General features: G+C 27.8%; 2 protein-coding genes across 2 annotated transcripts; both read right to left on the reverse strand.

Moving 5' to 3' along the window:
• Positions 1 to 124: 124 nt before the first annotated feature.
• On the reverse strand, positions 125 to 16,002 carry LOC118446908 (dynein axonemal heavy chain 1). The gene is made up of 31 exons (XM_085655755.1): positions 15,805 to 16,002; positions 15,563 to 15,725; positions 14,896 to 15,056; positions 13,789 to 14,004; positions 13,490 to 13,714; positions 13,240 to 13,402; positions 12,728 to 12,897; positions 12,445 to 12,653; positions 11,789 to 11,891; positions 9,912 to 10,040; positions 9,429 to 9,549; positions 7,922 to 8,052; positions 7,589 to 7,694; positions 7,331 to 7,485; positions 7,066 to 7,245; positions 6,492 to 6,882; positions 6,094 to 6,365; positions 5,654 to 5,964; positions 5,347 to 5,572; positions 5,062 to 5,257; positions 4,796 to 4,989; positions 4,054 to 4,208; positions 3,560 to 3,926; positions 3,216 to 3,392; positions 2,895 to 3,146; positions 2,653 to 2,805; positions 1,966 to 2,234; positions 1,660 to 1,886; positions 1,374 to 1,555; positions 1,126 to 1,249; positions 125 to 342 (listed from the first exon to the last, which is right to left on the reverse strand). Exons 1-31 carry the CDS (start codon positions 15,991 to 15,993, stop codon positions 125 to 127), a joined length of 6,135 nt encoding a protein of 2,044 aa, XP_085511881.1. The 5' UTR covers positions 15,994 to 16,002.
• Positions 16,003 to 16,124: 122 nt separating this feature from the next.
• Positions 16,125 to 18,751, reverse strand: LOC146873094 (dynein axonemal heavy chain 1-like). Its single transcript, XM_085655629.1, has 6 exons — positions 18,708 to 18,751; positions 17,427 to 17,666; positions 17,042 to 17,120; positions 16,696 to 16,909; positions 16,401 to 16,563; positions 16,125 to 16,251 (listed from the first exon to the last, which is right to left on the reverse strand). The coding sequence occupies exons 1-6, from the start codon at positions 18,749 to 18,751 to the stop codon at positions 16,125 to 16,127; spliced, it is 867 nt and encodes a 288-aa protein (XP_085511755.1).
• Between the last annotated feature and the right edge of the window lie 1,993 nt (positions 18,752 to 20,744).

Genomic DNA, 20,744 nt, shown 5'->3' on the forward strand with positions numbered 1-20,744 from the left:
AAAAAAAAAAAAAGAAAAATACTTATCATTCGTGTTTATCATAAATGAAAGTTCATATCGAAATATTTTTTTTTCTTTTTTTTATTATTAATAAAAACATGCATAATTATATAGAAAAATTTTTCTAATAATTTAACGCACATATCATTGCTACGCCTCGTTTTATCCAATGTGCTTGTGGATTTTTGCTTGGTATTTCCATGGCTAAAACAAAATTTGTCGAATGTCCCGTCGTACTTAAAGTACCAGCTCGTGCAATCGTCTTATATACGGGACATATATAAATCTTATCCTCGAAAACTTCATGATTTATTTCTGGGAGTAAAAGTATAGGAGACATCTCTACAAAAATTATTTAAGTTCAATAAGATTTATTAAAATTGACATAAAAAATATTTCGGAATATTTTTCAAATATAACGAAAGAGATATAGTTAAACATTTTTTCGTAATACTGGTCAAAAGAGTTTTTCCAATATCGAGATACAAATTGAAACATTTCATTGAACTTATCGTCATTATTCTTTTTAAATTTAATATATTTAACAAATTTTTTTGTTATTTTAAGTTTTTTTTTTTTTCTTTCTTTTCTTTTTTCCTTTAATTTAAATAAATTTCAATGAACCTTTTTCCAAATCGTTGGATTGGGATAACATGATCGAAAAAATATGCTTGACCTAAACGTTCAATTGATTTTCATATCTGGAGTTACATTGAAACAATCGTTGATGAGAGAGAAAGAGAGAGAAAGAGAGAGAAAGGGAGAGAGAGAAATAACAAAAGAGTTAATTAATTGAATTATTCTTTCTTTTGATGATCTTCGTAATCATCCGCAAATATTTCGAATAATTTATCGTTCAATCATATGACGTTAAAACAACCACGAAATGACGTCTTAATGACATTCATTTCTTTAATGAATATTCAATAATATTACAATTTTCAGCTAAGTAAATTGAATAAAACATTGAATTTATTACAAATTCTCATTTCTTTAATATCGTATTATTTCGATACGGAGGACACTATTTTATTACGAAAAGATGTTTAATTAAATTTATCACGTTTGAAAATTAGAAATGCTTATTTTGAAACATCCTGTATAACTATTACGCTTTATATTTACCTGTATATAATTCCTTTGGATATGATTCTTCTAAATAGGTTCCTCCCCATCGGCAACCCTCAAGGAACAAACCGTATACTACACAACCATCCTCTGGTTTATGCATTGGCTTTGAAGATAATACCTTTTATATTAAAAATAACATTTCAATGTATTAATTATACTTTTCATTATTCTCTTTTCATTAGATAAAGATAATTAAAAGAATAATTTTGTCAATAACTAATGGCATTGTTTTTATTTGTTACCACATAATTAAAGTCAATCGTATCGATGGAAATAACATATTTTCTCGCATAATTTTGTAATGTCGCCGTTAAAAATGCTTGTGGAAAATAAAATCCCGAAATCCAAAAAGCCGATGGTATACCATTGTCGTACCATGCGTTAATAAATTTGATGCGCTCTTTCAAATCAAGAAACCAAGCTCCTAATTCAAATAATACGGATTAAAAAAAAAAAAAAAAAAAAAAAAGAAAAAAAAAAAAGAAAAAAACTAGTTATAAATTCAATGAAAAAATTAATCATACGTACCAAGTGGCTTCAAAGAAGGATAACCTTTATCTTGCCAAATTATTGGTATCTTGTTATTGGAAATATTTTTATTCATTGTTTCCAAAATTTCAGACATTACAACTGAACCCTTTAATGCTTTCAATAGATCATCTAAAGATGATCTTATCACTTTTAATAATCCATTGTATCTTTTGGCTTCCTGCAGTAATACCGTATTAAATGATTCTTGATATAGAACAGGATACCTAATATTACAATTTTTTATCATGAATAAATAATCAAATAAATATAATTAACAGTTATCATTTATGTTCTTAACAATACTTCTTTTGTATAGCAATCAAATCAAAAGATTCTGGTAACGTGTTTAACATTTCTTGCGCTTGACGAGTAGCGATATCTTCAACGCTTACTTCTATACTACTAATCTCTTTTGGTTGTAAATTAAATAGAGTTTCGAGACATATATATGCTTCAGCTTGTGCAAAACTTATATCTGCATTTGAATGCATTCCGAAAAGCATTGGATCGTCATTGAGAGGAAGAGTTGTAATGTATTCTATGTATTCGTTGAATGTGCTGACAGCCGGTAACTATGTATATATATATAAATATATTAAAAATGTTTTTCATTATATATACGAATTTCTCATTGTATTTAATATATATATATATATATATATATATATATATATATCTGATCTTTTCATTTCTTCAAAATTTTTTTCACGATAAATTCTTCATAACAAAATGAATAAATAAATATATATATATATATATATATATATATATATATATATCTGATCTTTTTCATTTCTTTAAAATTTTTTTCACGATAAATTCTTCATAACAAAATGAATAAATAATTATATATATATATATATATATCTGATCTTTTTCATTTCTTTAAAATTTTTTTCACGATAAATTCTTCATAACAAAATGAATAAATAAATATATATATATATATATATATATATATATATGTCGTATAAAAATATATAAATATACTTGATAATAAATCCCTTTATCATCGAAACGAAAATAGCTTGAAACTACTTCGACTTTATAATAATCCTCCAATATCGTTAAAACGCATCTGCGATCCCAATCGTCCGTTATTCGTCCACCATAATTGATGTGTCCAGCGGTATAAATGAGAACCTAAATGATTCATTAAAAATGTAATAAATTTATTATTGATCAATCGATTTGAATATTTGATAAAAAAAAAAAGGAAAGAAAAGAAATACCTTAAATGGTATAATTGTATATTCCATGAGGAACATATGTAATTGTGACAAACAAATAGCTAAATCTCCGCTTGTAAATTCATATGGTATGTTAAAACCAAGAGAACCGAATTTACGTCTTTCTAATAAAAGTGAATGAAACAAGCATAAGGAAAAAACAAGATATTTAAACGGTTCTACTTTTGGATGCTCCGATTCAAGAAAATTTTTCATTTCGATGACTTGTGTCAAATATGCTCGAAACAAATTAGCCTAAATTACAAACGAATACAATGAATACATTATTCTTTATAACAATATTTGCTATTTATCGATTCCTACCTTTACACCTCTTGGAGGTTCCATCGTCATTTTGTGACCATTCTGTAAAATGCTTACAGGAAAATCTGGCGACGGAGCTGAGGTCAACCATAAACGAAAATCACGATGCGTCTTTTCTGTTAAAATTTCAACTAATGCTTCCAATTGCGGCATCCAGCTTGGTGCTAAATGACAATTCTAGAGACATAAAATTCTATAGATATAAAAATAACAATTCTAGAGATATAAAAATAAAAATAAGTTCATATCATTTACTTTAGAATATTTTACATTTACAAATTATAAATAGGTCTGATTAATATCTATTACTCAACTTATGCAATGAAATATGATTTCCTTTTTACCTGAAAAAATACCCAATTTCCAAGTTCTGCGGACTGCTTTAACATAGCTTCCGCTCTTGGACCTTGCCCTTGTCCAAGGGATATGGAAAATAATCTTTTATCCATCTTTTGCTTTTCCGCAAATGTGTATAACTGAACAGCTGGATCTGTACCAGTAGATAGCACAAATACCAAAGGTGTAATTGGAGTTGATTCCTTGTAAAGTGCACTGATTTCCGTTGTTTGTGGTTCCACGAATTCTTTACCCAAATATTTACTCAAGTACATTTGTATAGCATTGATAATTTTATCAGGACGAAGACACTTCAGGACTAACATTTTTTCAAAATCATCCAGTTTTGTTTGCCAAGGTTCAGGGAATGCAATTCTTAATATAATATAACATACTTAAATGTAGTTTTTTTTTGTTTTGTTTTAACCATAAGACAACTTAATAAATATTATCAAATCATCAATATAACGAACTAATGTTTTATATAAGTATCTTTTCTTACAAATGTGCTTCTTGAGTATCAAATATATATTTGAATGGAACCAATAATTGCTGAAAGGATATAACAAATTCTTTGAAATTTGGAAGAATTTCTAAAGCCTGAATCTCTTTCCAGCATCGCGCAGATATCCATTTTGGATCTGGATTTGGTAAATTCTGACAAATGGAAAAAAGTTTTTCACTTGCATCGTAATAGTTGGATGAAAGTAAATTTTTACTTTAAAACTGTTATTCCATCATTTAACTTGATATTTCATAAGAACAAAAATAAATGATTGATTTCGTATGATGATACTGATTTAAATATAATGCGACAATAAAAGAAAAATAAAATGATAATGAAATGATAAAGATCCATTTATATACAACTGTGCCGTGGCCATTCTGTGTCACGGTGGTTCACCAAATTTGAATGAATTATCATAATTTTATATGTAACAGATTATACATTATCTGCACCGTGTTCGTTATCATTCATAGCTTAGGCGTCCTTCAATACTAGTTAGTAGCCAATGTTATTTTTTTTTGTTTTCAGGTTTGACCATGGAGAGACATGGCCGCAACATGAATTCGAATAAACATATATGAACGTATCTTGTCCATGTAATCCTATTAATTTTTATTCGCATCAATTTTTAGATATCAATAATACCTGGACAGTCTTTAATTGTATATAAATATTCGAATATGAAACTCCCACGGTTGTTTATAAATGGACCTTAAAAAAATATCACAATTTTTACCAAAATAGGGATAACTTCAGATAAGAAATGTCTCCATTCAACGGAATCTATTAATTTTGCATTAATACGAATGCGAGCGCAAACAAGGAATGCGAAGTGTAATTTGTGTTTTTCGAATAGGCTTCGACAAACGTTACAAAACAAGTCAAAAGTAAAACGTTTCAGAATGTTAGCTATTCGTTCGTCAAGGTTACCTGCAAATACGAATAATAAATATTTGAACGTATAAATCTCTATTAATTATTACTATAAGATTGTTTACTAACTAGTTTTCTCGACAGAAAGTATACTGTTATTAAATATTGAGATAAACCATTCTAAAGAATATTGATACATCGTATCTATATATTGTAAATCATAAAGGCAAAAAAATAATATTTGTGCTCTATCCGCAACAGGAATATATAATGATCTCGTAGATTCTATATCCAATTGAGTTTCTTCCGCTGCTTTAACTTTCGTCTGAATTATGAATACGATTTTTTGTTTGTTTAATTCATTGAAAAAGTGAACATATAAAAAATTTCTCTATTAAATGTAATGAAAATAACCTTTATCTCTTCGCTCTTTGCTTTAGAAGCGTCCAACGTCAGGATTAAATCAATATCGTCAACCGTTGAACCCTCGGAAGTTGTTAACTTATATAGAATTCTATCTTCGAGCTCCTTCAAATCTTTCTTCATTTCCGCATTAGATACTATAAGAGAATTTCGAATTTGTTCGAGATCTGGACGTTCTTGTATCGTCACTAAACTCATCATTTGATCGAGAAGACCGCTGTTACATATATAAACGAATTAAATATTAATTGATGAATTTAATATCGATTCAAATGGAATAATTAGTAAACATGTTTACCTAGCGGTTAATGCAAAATTTACCAACAACACCTTTACTAATACTTCCGGCATATAATGAGGATTTGGTAATTTCGTCGTCAGAAACAGACGAAACTCTGAATTATATGGAACAACGTTATCACCTACTTTAATACTTATTTGCCCAGCGTGCTTGAAATACGATCGCATAAGAATAGGATCTAAAACGGATTCAAATTCGACACCAACGTTTTCTATCAAGCACGGTTTACCAAAGCGAATACAACTTTCAAGTACATGTAAAATATCCTTGCTCATCATTTTTGTAATAGATAAACCAACATCTTTGTACTATAATTATTGTAAAATAAATTAAAAAAGAATTAATTTCTATGTTAATATATATCGATTTAGACGATTAAAATTTCGTTAAAATTAATTAAAAATATATAATGTTAATATTAAAATATTAAAACGTACCGTTCTACGAATCCATTTATTGGCTTGTCCTTGTGGATCGATAAAAAGTGGCCATCGTTCTGAATGCACTACCAGTACAGCGTTTTCAACAGAAACAAGGTCTCTTGGTAAACCGTCCAATTGCCATCTTCTAATCAGTACTTGATCACCTAACGTCGATATGGGTGTGCAATTCGGTGTATGAGGTACTCCCTCGCCTATAACTTCATACCAAGATGTCAAAAGAGTTTTCCGATAAACATCGGTAAAGGGTGTCAGATATGCTATCGCACCTAATCATCGTAAAACATTGAGAATAAGATTTATAAGTTAGATCTTAATTACAAATCAAAGATCAGTAATATCAGATATGATATATAACGTTAAAATAAAAAATAGTAAAAGATAATATAAAATACCAGAGGATAATAAAATATCTCCTACGACATTTTTTAACGATATTTTCATTTCAGAGAGAGTTAACGTCCATCGTATTTGTTCTTCCGCAAGCCCACTAACAAGTTTAACCGCCCTTGCCATTCTTTCCTCACAAAGCTGCTTTTGCCTCTCTAATTCTGCTTTTTTATTTTCCTTATCTTGCAAGGTATCTTTAAGATTTTGTACTCTTCTCTCTACTTCCTGCAATCTATTCATAGCAGCAACCAAAGCTTTCTCCGTTTCTGCCAATACTTCTTCGGCCTTTGCTAATGTCTCCATTTTAGGCTTAACTTTTAGATTCACAAAGTAATAGTTATACATAGCGTGTATCCAGAGACAAAGTGAGTGACAGGCTTTAGAAACTTGAAGAATCTTTAAAATAATAGTTATTATTATTTAACGCATATATATATATATATATATATATATATATATATCATTATATCGATATAAAAAAGAAAACTTTAACGTGTGTGCGTGTGTGTATAAGTACACATGTATGTATATATATATATATATATATATATATATATATATATATTTATTAAATTATACCTTTGAAGGTTGAAAATTTGGATCCTCAATATAATGCTTCAGTTTATTAATCATCTCTTCGGTTATGTTTTCTTTATTGAAATTTACCATCATATTTAAAAAATGTCCAGCATCTGCCAGCATTTGACTACCGGGTGTCCAATAATCTAATATCTTTTCACCAGGTTGTTTACCTGGTAACTATAATCAAGAAATTATAAAAGGATTATATATCAATTATAATTCTATTATATTATTAAAAATTTAATTATTATATAAAATTAACCCTATTAGGTTTCACGTTATTCACGATACACATAGCTTCGATAACGAGAAGTACTCCAACTGGTGGTCTTTTCATAGCTTTCACCTCAGTAATATCACCCTTGTTCAATGCTTTTAAGCTTGCTTCAGCAGCATCAAGCATTGGTTTGGCTTCACCTACGTAGAATAAAAATCGATTAAAATGTCCTTAACCCGTTTCCAGAGAAATATTTCAATAGTAATGTATTCTACGATAGATTTCACATTAAAAATCACGTACTTAAGTCAGTTTCAGCTTCATCTCTGATCAATTGGTTCTCGTTTTTTAATTTCGTAGCAACCTCCTCCTGTTTCATCGCCTCTGCTTTTGTTTGCTCAGCCTCAGCCTAAAAGAAATTTGTGTTTTCTTCTTCTTTTTCTTTTTTTTTTCTTTTTTTTTTCTTTTTTTTTTTTTTTTTTTTTTTTTTTTTACAATAAAGCCTTTCATAATTCACACGACAATTATATAGATTAGATTTCATCGAAGATAAAACGATGAAATGACAGAAAGAAAAGAGAAAAAAAAAAGTGAGAAAACATAAATGAATAATTATTTGTATTATTGAATACTCACAGTATCTTTTGTAATTTGTACAATCATCTTTGCAGTTGCCACTGCTGCTTGTTCCAGATCAGGTTTCATTGCCTTGAGAATACCTTGCATCTCCTTTACTTCTGCCTCCGTGCTTATAAGCTTATTTAAGCCTATCCATAAAGGTAACGTCTATTTAGAATAACGTTATGCTAATATATACAAATTGATACGAGCTTATCTCTTAAAGGGGAAAATAAACGAGAAATTGATTCTCTGTTTTTCATTGTTCAATTACATTTTGTAACTTATTTCATAATTCGAGTACTAAGTTATTCGAGATACACTAATGTTCCAACGAAATATTTTTAAATAAAATTTAACTGTATTAACTTGTTTAAGATTTATGATAAGTCTTACAATTATTTCTCAAGTTTTTTTCAAAAAGTTAAAATAAAACTTGAGAACTTTGAGATGTAATGGAACAGACTGTGTCGAGATTTTAAAAAATAAATTTATTTACGACTTTAATTAGTAATTCATCTTTATGTCTTTCGTATATGAGACAACGTTAAATATTACAATTTTGAATCTTAGATTTTTCTATGTATATATATATGTCTGTATTCGTATAGCTCATTCGAATAAATTTTGTATAACTATTTCTACCGTCTCCATCGTAACCGAAATCGATAGGACAAACTTAGAACGTGTTTCCAGCAGCCATCAGACGGGGTATATTTAATTTCTGGATTATTTAATCATTGTTACCGGTCTTTCACCTATGACCCTTTTCGAGATGCGATTAATTAAGTTCATAAATCTTTAAACATAAAATGATCCGTTTTAAATTGATTCGTCGTAAGAAAAGCGTACACGTTTATCAATAAATTTTAAGCAATATTTCTAACAATTATAACGCAAAATTATTAAATATAATATTATTTTAGAATTTATCCTCAATTAAAATTTTATTTTATATCCTCAATTAAAATTTATTTATTTTAATCGAACATATACTCATTTAATGTATATAAACCATGTGTAAGTACTTATTGCGTTTATTTCCAAATTTAATTACCAAATAAATAAGTTAACGTTGGAGTATATTCATGCCACGGAATAACTTCGTGTTTTCATTTTAATTAGTAATGTTTCATTAGCAAGTTAATTAAGCAAGATATTTTGTCGTGAAAACAATTCGCATAGTCATAAAAAATATTGCAAACGGATTAAAAGATATATCCCTGTCTAAGAGAATTTTTTAAGGATATACCTTGGACAAAAAAAAAAATTAAAATGATACATTTTGTGTATCAGACAAATGATCAAATATTTTCAAAGTTAAATTACGCTCATATAATTCGTCGCCACGTTGTTTATCCTTAGCGAATGTTGCATCATTATCCGCTTCTGATATAATCAAAACAATTTTTTTCAACGTACTATTTGTGTCCTGCCATTACTCACAAATAGTTGGTACATAATAAAACTGTAGAAAAAAGAAAACAAAAAAGAAAAAAAAAAACAATTACTTTTGATTGCTTACCCGTTGATAGGCGAGTCATTCCAGAATGTAAGTCCTGTTTCTTTTTAGATAAGAGACCACCGTAACCGGATAGTAATTGTAAATAAGAGGTAGGCGTTACATAATTATGTCGATTCAATTCCTGAGACAAAATATTTCATGATTTACAAAACGATCTATTAAATTGAATGAATCTATTTAATTGAAAAAAATTGAGAGATAATACTGAGCCGAGAATTTTAATAGGAACATTTGAATATTTTAATTTTCTTATAAAACAGATACACGATGGGTTATTTATTACAAATAAATTGAATTTTGCTTTTGAATAGAAAAAAAAGAAAGAAAAAAGTACAACGATAAAAAAAATTTATCGATCTGATTAATTTTTTCCTATTGACATATCTCCCTTAATAATAAATAACATAAGATACACTGTAGGCGTTCCTATTTAAATGTCACACCTTGTATGATACAATTTTATTTTATATTTTTAAAACTTACCATCAAAAAACGATCACTCGCTTTTATCACGCTAGAATGCATAAATTGACAAGTCTTTACAATTGACTTTAGGACAGTTTCATTAATGGATTCATCTTTAATATCCGCAAGGAAATACATTGCAACAGCCTAAAGTGAAAGAGAGTTATCGAATATTTATTAAGATGGAAATATTAAAACGACACGACGATCTTTATTTCGAACTTTTCTCATTAACATTTTAATAAACATGAAAGAATTGTATAAATATTTCTATTATTTTAAACCATCATTAAGTGTATATATGTGTGTGTGTGTGTGTATGCCTGTGTGTATGTCTGTGTGTATGTATTAAAATTTGATTATATACAAGACTTTCCAGTGAAGTATAAAAAAGTTTTCATAATGTATATGCGTAAGTAATACCAGTCTTACTGAAAATTCATTTTATGCTACTTTTTCTTTCAGTTCGTAAGATCGTTCTTTTTTTTCTTTTTTTTTTCTTTTTTTTTTTTATATGTCTAAAGAGCAATTTATATAATCCTAAAAAAAACTCCGGCATAAATCATTCAGAACCGAACTTTCTATCACGTACGAATTAGTATTCTCTTCGTATCGAGACTTATACACTTAAAAAAAATTGCTCGATATTCGTTGAAAGATTAACTCATTCTTGAGGTTTGTAAGCCTTTTGCGAAATTTCGAATCACGCATTTGCAATGGATATATTCGTACAATAATTAATTTCAATTAAAACTTTATAATTTTATTTATTTGTGAATATTTATGAGATTTAATATCTACGCATATACTTAGACATCTGTAGAATAGATTTAAAAAAAAAAAAAAAAAAAAAAAAAAAAAGAAATGAAAGAAAATATTTAAGAACTCTTTCTAAGCGTAAATAATAAATCGTAAATGTAAAACAATTAATTGACCTTGATTTTAACGGATAGACTGCCAAAGAAATTTAACAAAAATCAATATACTCATTTAATATATCTTTCGTAACTTTTGGGATAAATAAAAGAAACAGAAGAATTTATTGCCATACATTTGACATTAGGTTTTACTTTTATTTCGAAGTATACTTTTAATCTTCCATATGTTACATAAAATATCTTACAAACTTTTTGAACAAAATAAAGTTGTAAAATAAAGTGCCAATCTTCTCAGTAATCCCCAAGACATTTGATATATCAAAGAGATGAAATTGCGTTACAACAGTATATCAACAAAAATTAATTAACAAAATTAATGTCTTTGATAATAAATCTTTCGTTGACTTTTTCTTTAATTTTACAATAACTTTAAGCCTGATGGTATTTATATTTTCATCAAATTAATGGTTATATTACTCGAAATCTTTTTCTCATTCATCAACAAATATGGTTTTTATTATTATTTTTTTTTTTTGATGAAATATGATGCAATCGAATCATACGTTGCGATTTAGGCTTACTAAAAATTTGTACATTTCCTACCATTTTTTAATTATTTATTCTGTAGATATCTGACTGTTAAAAAATATATATATATATAAATTTATGTTGTCAATCTCATTAAATATTCATTATTAAATAAAATTATGAAAAATCTTAGTTGACAATAATCTGTATACGAATATTTTTTACACTTATTGTAATAAAAATTAGTCAGACCAATTTAACTTTGGGTAAATAAATTTGTAAGGATTATTATGACTGAATATATACTTAAAAGGGACCCATCAGTAAAAAGAACGATAAACACAATGCTTCTCATTTATTATGAATTTGTTATGTCAAGATAATACCCGATACTTTTTGGTAACATGGGTTACATCTTACTTATTTTGTATGAATTAACTATCATAATTTTGATTCATATTAGGATAACACGGAAGGAGCAATACAAACCTGTAGAGCGGCATCCGGCCACGGAAAAAACCAATCGATCGTACAGCAATTCACGAGAGCAGGAAATTGCCTAATGCGAGCCCGGAATAACTCACCGATGGGGCTACAAGTTATCAAATGAGCATGATAGAATTAATTAACCGAAAAATAAAAAGTAATGTAAATATTCATCTTTTTCCTTTTTTCCAAGTAATAGAAAATATCGGGAATAATAAACGTATTCGTTATTACGAACGATGAGTAATAACAAGTAAAAAATTTCTCTGGTCCTATGGTCAAGCTATAAAACGACCTAATCGTACAAATAAAAGGAGTATACTACAAGGCAAATACTTCCGCAAATACATGCGTAGATATATTAAAGAGTAAAGCGAACTAATTCGAGGGTGAACATATACTCGAGAAAATCAATATGCGTTCTAATCAAACTATCTCTATTCAATTTTTGTATCGTTTCTCATTCATACTTGTAGGTCACATTATATCGTATTCAACTTTATCTATCTATAGCAAGGAAACTTATATGTCCATATAATGATCGTTAAGCAAAAAAATATACTTTCTTTCGAAGTCTTTAAAAATGAACGATAAAGTTATTCGATGATGTTTAATGATATTTTTTTTACTTTAGAAAAAAAAAAAAAAAAAATACATACCTCATCGTAATCATAGTATGCAAATTGTTTCTGATCACTTTCAGATACGTCGAAAAGAGATTACTTCTATTGATTTGTAATCCAGCCTCTTGAACCGGGCCACGCATCGCTTGAAATATTTTTTCTATTTCCTCGGAACTATATATATTTGGTACGTCGCCATTGTTTAATATATTGTTTAAATCTTCCAACATGTAGTCACCTTTTATCTGCAACCCATGAAATATGATGAAGTAAAAAATGATACATTATTTTTTCTCCGTTAGATCGATAAAGACATTACCTGAGTATCCGAAAATAAGAAAACCATTATTTGATTTTCTAAACCTGATTTTAACATCATATTTTTTATATCATCACGCCAATCATGATTTGAATAAGCTTTACTGAGTTCTATCTGAAAGTAATTATACTCTCGTATATGACAAGAAAGCTTCGTTAAACTTTGTCGACCTGCATAATAAAGATATAATCATAAAATCCATGTAATCTTTGATTTTTATAAGTATTAGATTGGAAACTATGAAACGGGCGTTGAATGAAAATAAATAATTAAACAAAAACGCCCGTTTCATGGTTTCCAACATAATACTTATATATTAGGTTGGAAACTATGAAACGGGCATTGAATGAGAATAAATAACTAAACAAAAACGCCCGTTTCATGGTTTCCAACATAATACTTATATATTAGGTTGGAAACTATGAAACGGGCATTGAATGAGAATAAATAACTAAACAAAAACGTCTGTTTTATAGTTTCCAACCTAATATTAGTAATTTCTATCTTAATACCTGATCCACCCATTCCTAATAAAAGTCCATTTCCTCGAGGTTGTCGAAGGATACGTATAATTCTACAAATATGATCTACAGCATCTTGAAATAATACTAATTTCATTGGAGCAGTTGTTATGTTGTTATAATCTTCTAAAAATTCGAGAAGAACGTGTTCTATCTATAATAAGAAATTTATAAAATATATTGTAGACGTAAGTTTTCTTTTCCATTTCTTTTCTTTTCCTTTCTTTCTTTTAATAATTACCTTTCGAAAGTTGGTAATTCGTTCGTATTTTCCAGAAACACCACAAAAATCACTATAAAATAAAACTTTATCTTTTGTAAGATCGGTTATATCGTAATCGAATTGTTCCTTTAAAGTATCATTTAAAAGTTTGCTGAACCAATTTCTATCATCTTGATTGATCAAACGATCGCTAAATACACGCGTGTTTTCATGATACCACAATAAAAATAAATGTTCATAACTCTACAATAAAGATCAATAAAAATTTAAGAATTATTGTAATCAAATTTTGTTTCTTTACAGATTAAATTATTTACATTAATTTTCGTTGGATCTGCCATGAGAATACCTTGAAATACTTTACTAAGATCTCGAAGGTTGTAAGTGTAATGAGATTTGTCAGGTGTTGGCAATAGTTCCCTGCATATTGTGGCAAATACATTAAGTGTAATATTTACTATCGGCTTTAATAAAACTATATAAGTTGGTGTTTTCGAGAGCCAAGAATTTAAAATAATCCCAAAGATGCTCGCCTAAGGAAGAAACGAAAAGTACAATGTTAAATAAAAGTTTTAAAATTCATTACTTATACAAGACAATGTAAGGGGATGAAAAGTGTGCAGTATGGATTGAATCACCGGACAAATCCTTCCCTTCAACGTGGGATAATCTTGAATACATTTAAATTATCTCGCTAAGTAAAAGTACCCCTTCTCTAGTTTATGACTCTCGTAACATAAAATCCTTTGCAATCCAAGCCATTCTCATCAAAGCAATATTGTTAATAATCAAAGCAAAATATTAAAGTTATTTGACGTATACTTTGCAAAAAAATTAATTAAACTTTTTAAAAAGATTTGTTTGTCATTTATACTAATAAATATAAATATTAAAAATTTTTCTTTAAATAATTATTGATTAAAAGTATTATTAATATTATTTCTTTAAGGAACCTTAAATAAATATATGCTATGGTGACCTCGCTCAAACGTATACGTATACGGAGAAATCCATTATAGTTATAGAGGGGTGGCAAAATAATCATAAGATCTACTATTGACCAACCAAGTGATTAAGATAAATTATGACCATAGAGAGCACAATTTATGAGGACTAATTATAATGAGTACGAAGAATACTATGGTTAAGAACTAGTGAACAGTTTCTTTAACGTTGGTCAAATCTTGCATGATCTGCAATTATGTCGTATGGGTGTGGATGATAATTTGGTGGAACGGAATAAAACTCCATTGGACGGAAAAAAACTCATGGTATTCTCTAAACTATTAAATTTTTCGTTTAATTTTATATTAATATAATCAGAATCGTTTAATAAATAATATCGTAAGATATTAATCCTATTTAAAAAGTATTTTTCACGTAATTTATAACCCATTCATCAATACATGTAATAGGAAATTTACCTTGGCACTGTCCTCCATTTCTGGAAATGCAATGAAATGGAAATGTCGTAAGAGTCGAGGGGTTACTGGGTTTCTTCCACCTCCAGGTGGTCCCATGGCACCAATAAAATTTACGTCTTCGATCAGTCTAAAGCTACCGATTTCCTTTCTGTCGTACCATCCTGAAAAAATTGTGGTCATTTATCTTTCACACATACTCAGTTTGTTTATCCTAGAAGGCAGAATATTGCATTTTTCCTATACTTATATAATCGTATCGACAACTCACAATCTCGAGAAAGTAATTGGACATAAATCATTCTGCTTCGAAAGACTACTGGAGGTTACTTTATAAGGTTACAGTAAAATTATGCATGTATTATATATTATGCAATTAATATAGAATTTGATCTTATCAATTTCTTAAAATTTTTAATTGTAATAGATACAAAATTGAAGTGTTTTAATTTTATAAAAGTTTCGATATAAGATATGATATTTAAAAATTATAAAGTTTTAATATAATTTTAAGTTTTACGTTTTAGTCGCTTGATATTATTTAATAGAGTATAATGATGAATGATATTTATTATAATATATAAAATAAAAATCCAATAAAAAAAACGAAAAGCTATAATATTTTTTATTATCATGAATTTGATTTCTTATATTATTTAATAAATCTCACCGCTGAAATCCATAAATTGTCGAATTAATTCAATAGGTGGTTGAGCTCCAAATGTTTCTAGAGCTGGCATATTGAAGTCATCAATGAAAAATATTTGTTTCTTTAATAATGGTGGACCATATACATCTCTACGTCTTTTATCTAATTTTCCATCAATCAGATCCTAGAAAAAATATATAATTCCAATAGAATAATTATTATATTAAAATAATAATCTCAATAAATAAGAAGTATTTCTCTACTTGAGTTTGATTAGCAGTAGTTCTTGCAGAAAATATTATAAAATCACAAATAAATTTTTTTGGCATATTTCTAGATAATTTCGTTGAAATCGTCATAGTCTTTCCACTTCCAGTTGGTCCAATGCACAATACATTATTGTTGTTTATAAATAAATATTCGATCAAAGTCGCATGTCGAATATTATCCATCGTGGGAATTTCAATGTCTAAAAAGAATATTGTAATTATTCAATTAAGATATATTACAGTTTTATAACGACGATAATATCAACGTTTAAGTCTTAAAATTATGTGAAAATGATTAAAAAATTTATATTTAATTAATTACCAGCATATTTAGTTTCTGAAGTTATGTTAATGATCGGAATATCGTCTGACCATTTAATCCATTGCGGTGGAATTGGATCTTGTCCTTCGATCGGATCAGTGAAACCACCATCGTGTAATCTAAAATATATAAATCCAATTCGATCAAAAAGATATGATTTTTTTTTTTCAAAAAATTTACGTAATTCATTTAAAAATAAATACTACACGATAAATAGTTAAAAATTTCATGATTCTATGTATTTACAAGATATCAATATTTACAGGACCTATAATCATATACCAAACCGTCTTCAGGGAATGGCATTTTGTGTTGAAAATTATTTTGTACATCTCGAAGCCACGTACTAAATATATAACGACCATCGTAACTGCAAGTAGCACCTAAACTCCAAACTGTAGCAAAAGCTGTCCATGGAGATAATAAATCAGCTATCGTAAGAAAAGAGGAAACCCTTGTAAGATCAATTTCAAAATTTATTTATTTATTTATTTTATTTATTTATTTATTTATTTTTTTTCATAACAGATTATTGTCTTTTTATTATTTAAATACTGGCTTACGTATTGTTTTTTGAAAAACCAAAGGCGGCGGTGGTTTGCCTTCTCTACCAGCCATAGGACCAATTCTATAGTTCATGAGATTTATGTAAGACTGAATTATTGCTGAATCCACAGTGCTTACGATTTCTTTTAGTTGTTCGCGTAGAATTTTTATACCAGGGAATAATAATTCATTTGTCAATTTTTTTATTGTTTCCACGTTATCTTGCATCTTCTATTGTGCGATAAAAAAACATACTTTTATTGATACTCTCTTTCAAGTTTTTACAAAAAGAAAAAAAAAATATATATATATATACATATTAAGTGAAAGTGCAAAAAAAAAAAGAGAAGAAAAGAGAATTACCGTCGGTAAAGACTTGATCCAGCAATTAACAAAAGGCTTTAATCCAAGACCCGCCGGTTCCATGTATACCATACCACACCTACGCTTGAAAAAAAATGTTATCAATTATCAACTTTCACCTATCACTTTAATAACCAGTTAAATTTATCATCCATTTTGTTTAATGCTTTACCATAAATCTTCTCTTCTGTTCGTTAAAAAAAAAAAAATCTTACAGTATACGCGATGATTGATGTACGTTTCATTGTTGTTTACTCGTAATTCGATACAAGCGTGAACTTTAAATCGTGCACTTTTATTGTTGGATATAACATAATTTTATAGATATAATATTTCGTTATATAACGATTATCCATTAAAATAATATTTAAGAATGATCATATACCTTGATACGGTAGCCGGAGAAGCGACTCTAAGATCAGCAACTTCAAATATCATTGTCTGCGTTGGTTGTAACTTCATAATTTCTCCAGAAGTCAAACAAAGTTTCTTATTGTCGTCTAATACAGTATTCATGTTTTCTATCCAAACTGCATCAACTGGTCCGTCAAAGACGTACCAACGTTTATTTTCGTCCGTCGCTTCGGTTCCTGTACGGATTAAAGTCGACAAAATTCCATCGGTCCTAAAGAAGAGATACGAAAACATAATAAAACTCGTGAAACTTATTGCGAGCTTCCCTTTTTTTATTTATTTATTTATTTTTAACTTATTTATTTATTTAAAAGAGATTATAAAAAAAAAAAAATGTTCTTTAATTCCCCAACATTAAAGGTACTACGTGTTTCGTTTCTTTTTCTTTCTGTTCTTTTATTTTTTTATTTTTTTAGTTTTTTTTCTTTTTTTTATTTAATAGAAATTCTAAACAAAAACATTTAAATTATATTCCATATATATATATATATATATATGGTGATACGTGACACGAGTGATTTATTTTTTACAGGGATATTTGTTGCCAAAAATTTATGCCCCTTGCGAGAAAGATTCGGCATATTGAGTGTACTTCTGAAACAAATCGTTCGAATATGCGAGGGACTGAATAAAATAAATGAATGGTCGACTGTCAGGGAAAGCGTTATCGCAACCTTACGTTATCGATCGTTTACATTCGCATTTCAAGCTCGATATATTTCGCCTTTAACAATACCTTCTTCTGATAACAAGGTTTTTCTAGTAATAATCTGGCTTGTTACTAAGAAAGTTTATGTATGAGAAAAAAAATGTAATATATCTTAATGATATTTAATATATTTAATATATTTAATTATATGTATTCAAACAAATATATCGCTTATCTTTGATTTATAAAATTTATAAATCTTATCCGATATATTTATAATTTAATACGAGTAATTAGTTACGATAACGATTATACGATTCGAATTGATTTGAAAATTACCCTAGATATAAACGATTAATTGTAATACTAATATACGTTTTATCGGTTAAACATTTCCGACATTGTTCGCAACTTATATCCTACGATACAGAATTATAGTTTAAATAGCTCGATAGAATAATGGGTATAATAAGTTATATTTGAAAGTGAGAATGAGAAAGAGAGAGAGAGAGAGAGAGAGAGAAGTTCTAAAAGTCGATGTTTAAAATTCAACTTAGTAAAGACCGAGATAATGTGATTATAAAAATACTTTTTATTACATACCACTCATGTGTATCAAGGTCATACTCGCCATAAAGTTGACCCATTGTTATAGCTTTTGGATTAAGCACGTATGTGAAAACTGGCATAAAGAATTTTCCATTTGGCTGTAATTGTCCTTTTAAAGTGGTACAAGCGTCTCTTAGAATTTGATAACACTGTAACGAGAATTTTGTAAAAGAAAAAAAAATTACTACTTATCGTTATGCGCTATTGTAAAGTTAATTTCTAATGATCGCAAGTAAAAAAAAAAAATTCAATGCATTGTAATAAAGTTCTATTAATGAGATGAAATCATTGATTGTACTTAATACGAGTGATATGAATTTTTGGATATAAACTTCAACGTATAAGATGTAAACGAAAAATTGTAAACAGTAATGGTAAATAGTAAGAGTAAGGGTAAACAATAAAATTGTAAACATAGTTTATTGTTACGAGATTTTCACACCGGAATTTTTATTTGTAAATCTTCTGCAATATATATTTATAGAAAAGCGTATAAATATTTACTTTATAATGTTTTATAATTTTAAATACCAGACAGAGTTAAGGAATAAAATGTGGAACAGATTTACTTTCCGAATAAACCGTCCTTGTTCTCATTATTTTATGTTTTAGTCGACGCTGTTAATGGTAAACAGCAATTTTGTATGTTTCCAAGAAGAGAACTTCACGACTATTTATACTATACAATTGAATATAATAAAGCGAAATTGCATAATGAGAATCTGTAGTGATTTCGTATATATTGTCATTCTATTCTACCGAATATGTAAATAAACAACGAATTTTTATATGATTTACATATAGTATATATATATATATATATATATATATATACTAAACATTTACGTTGCATTACTATAAATAATCCATCGTATTGTAACGTTATTCTATTATAAAACAATAGTTCTCTCATTTCGTTTACGTCATGTACAGATATAGTCTTCTACCAATAACGAATTCCAATTGTTCTGGTTCATATTTGTTTTTGAGATTATGTTTACCCTTTGTTCGAATATATTTCTTATTTTTTATGAAAAAATTTTCTAACGAGAAAATTTTCCATGATCGTATTGATAAATATTTTAACGAACATCTAACATTGAATCTCTTTGAATGATCAATACATATTTTAACCAACGCATTAATGATATACAATTGAAATATTCCCTGTATGCTAATTCTTATATTATACGAAGGGAAAGTCATTGTGAATTTATATATAGCGTTCCATAAATGGATTTATTATTCAACATAAATATTTCACGGTAGGTTTAATAATCTAAAAAAAAAAAAAAAAAAGAAAAAAAAAATAAAGAACATTGAATGAGCGTAAACAAAGTAAAAAAGATAAATTTTGTCGAATTTCGCAAAATTGTACCTGATTTATTTAATCTCTATGAATGATAATTAAAGTATTCAAAAAGAAATCTCATTTACGATTGATAAACAATTAAAATGGTTATGCAAGAGAAAAGGTTCTTCTTTCAATCAATCGTAAAATACAACAAACGGTAATAATATTATGACGTGATAATTTAAAGTTCATGCAAATAAAATCGTTTTTCCGACGGCGAGCAAATTGGAAGAAAAAATAAAAAAGTATAACTCCAATCTAATTTATTTTATTTAAAGTAGATATATACGTATTTATATAAATTTTTTTCTGAAAGAACATTAAAACATTATTTATTGTTACATATAGATCGAATTTATTTGATTATAGAACGAATCATCTTTTGCCGAATGAAATCATAACGGAAAGGTGTTACTTTAATACGTAGAAAAAGTGTATAAGTAGTAAGACAAATAAAATGACGACGAATGGGGAAGAGAGAATCAATAAATTACAGAGAGGGTGCCTAAATGCCGGAAAGAATGGTAGAACTAACAGCAGGGATCAGTCCAGTCGATTATTGAGAATTTTATTAAGAAGATACGTTTTCTTTCATGCGGAAAATTTATGATTATAACGAATTTACATCCTATTCCTTTCAAACGTAAATTTAGACGAATATAAGAAATATCTTGTCT

Source organism: Vespa mandarinia, chromosome 3 (assembly GCF_050613455.1).
Source record: "Vespa mandarinia isolate Hongniang chromosome 3, ASM5061345v1, whole genome shotgun sequence".
Taxonomy (NCBI): domain Eukaryota; kingdom Metazoa; phylum Arthropoda; class Insecta; order Hymenoptera; family Vespidae; genus Vespa; species Vespa mandarinia.

What these genes read in the sequence shown, in the direction of transcription:
- LOC146873094 (XM_085655629.1), bottom strand. Translation starts at nt 18,751, where the DNA reads ATGGGTCAACTTTATGGCGAGTATGACCTTGATACACATGAGTG. An exon ending in GGATCAAGTCTTTACCGACG is followed by an intron (nt 16,910 to 17,041) that starts GTAATTCTCTTT and finishes ATCGCACAATAG; the next exon opens with AAGATGCAAGATAACGTGGA. An exon ending in GGTTTGGTATATGATTATAG is followed by an intron (nt 16,252 to 16,400) that starts GTCCTGTAAATA and finishes TATATATTTTAG; the next exon opens with ATTACACGATGGTGGTTTCA.
- LOC118446908 (XM_085655755.1), bottom strand. Translation starts at nt 15,993, where the DNA reads ATGGATAATATTCGACATGCGACTTTGATCGAATATTTATTTATAAAC. An exon ending in CATACTATGATTACGATGAG is followed by an intron (nt 11,892 to 12,444) that starts GTATGTATTTTT and finishes GATAACTTGTAG; the next exon opens with CCCCATCGGTGAGTTATTCC. An exon ending in TGAAGCTGAAACTGACTTAA is followed by an intron (nt 7,486 to 7,588) that starts GTACGTGATTTT and finishes TATTCTACGTAG; the next exon opens with GTGAAGCCAAACCAATGCTT.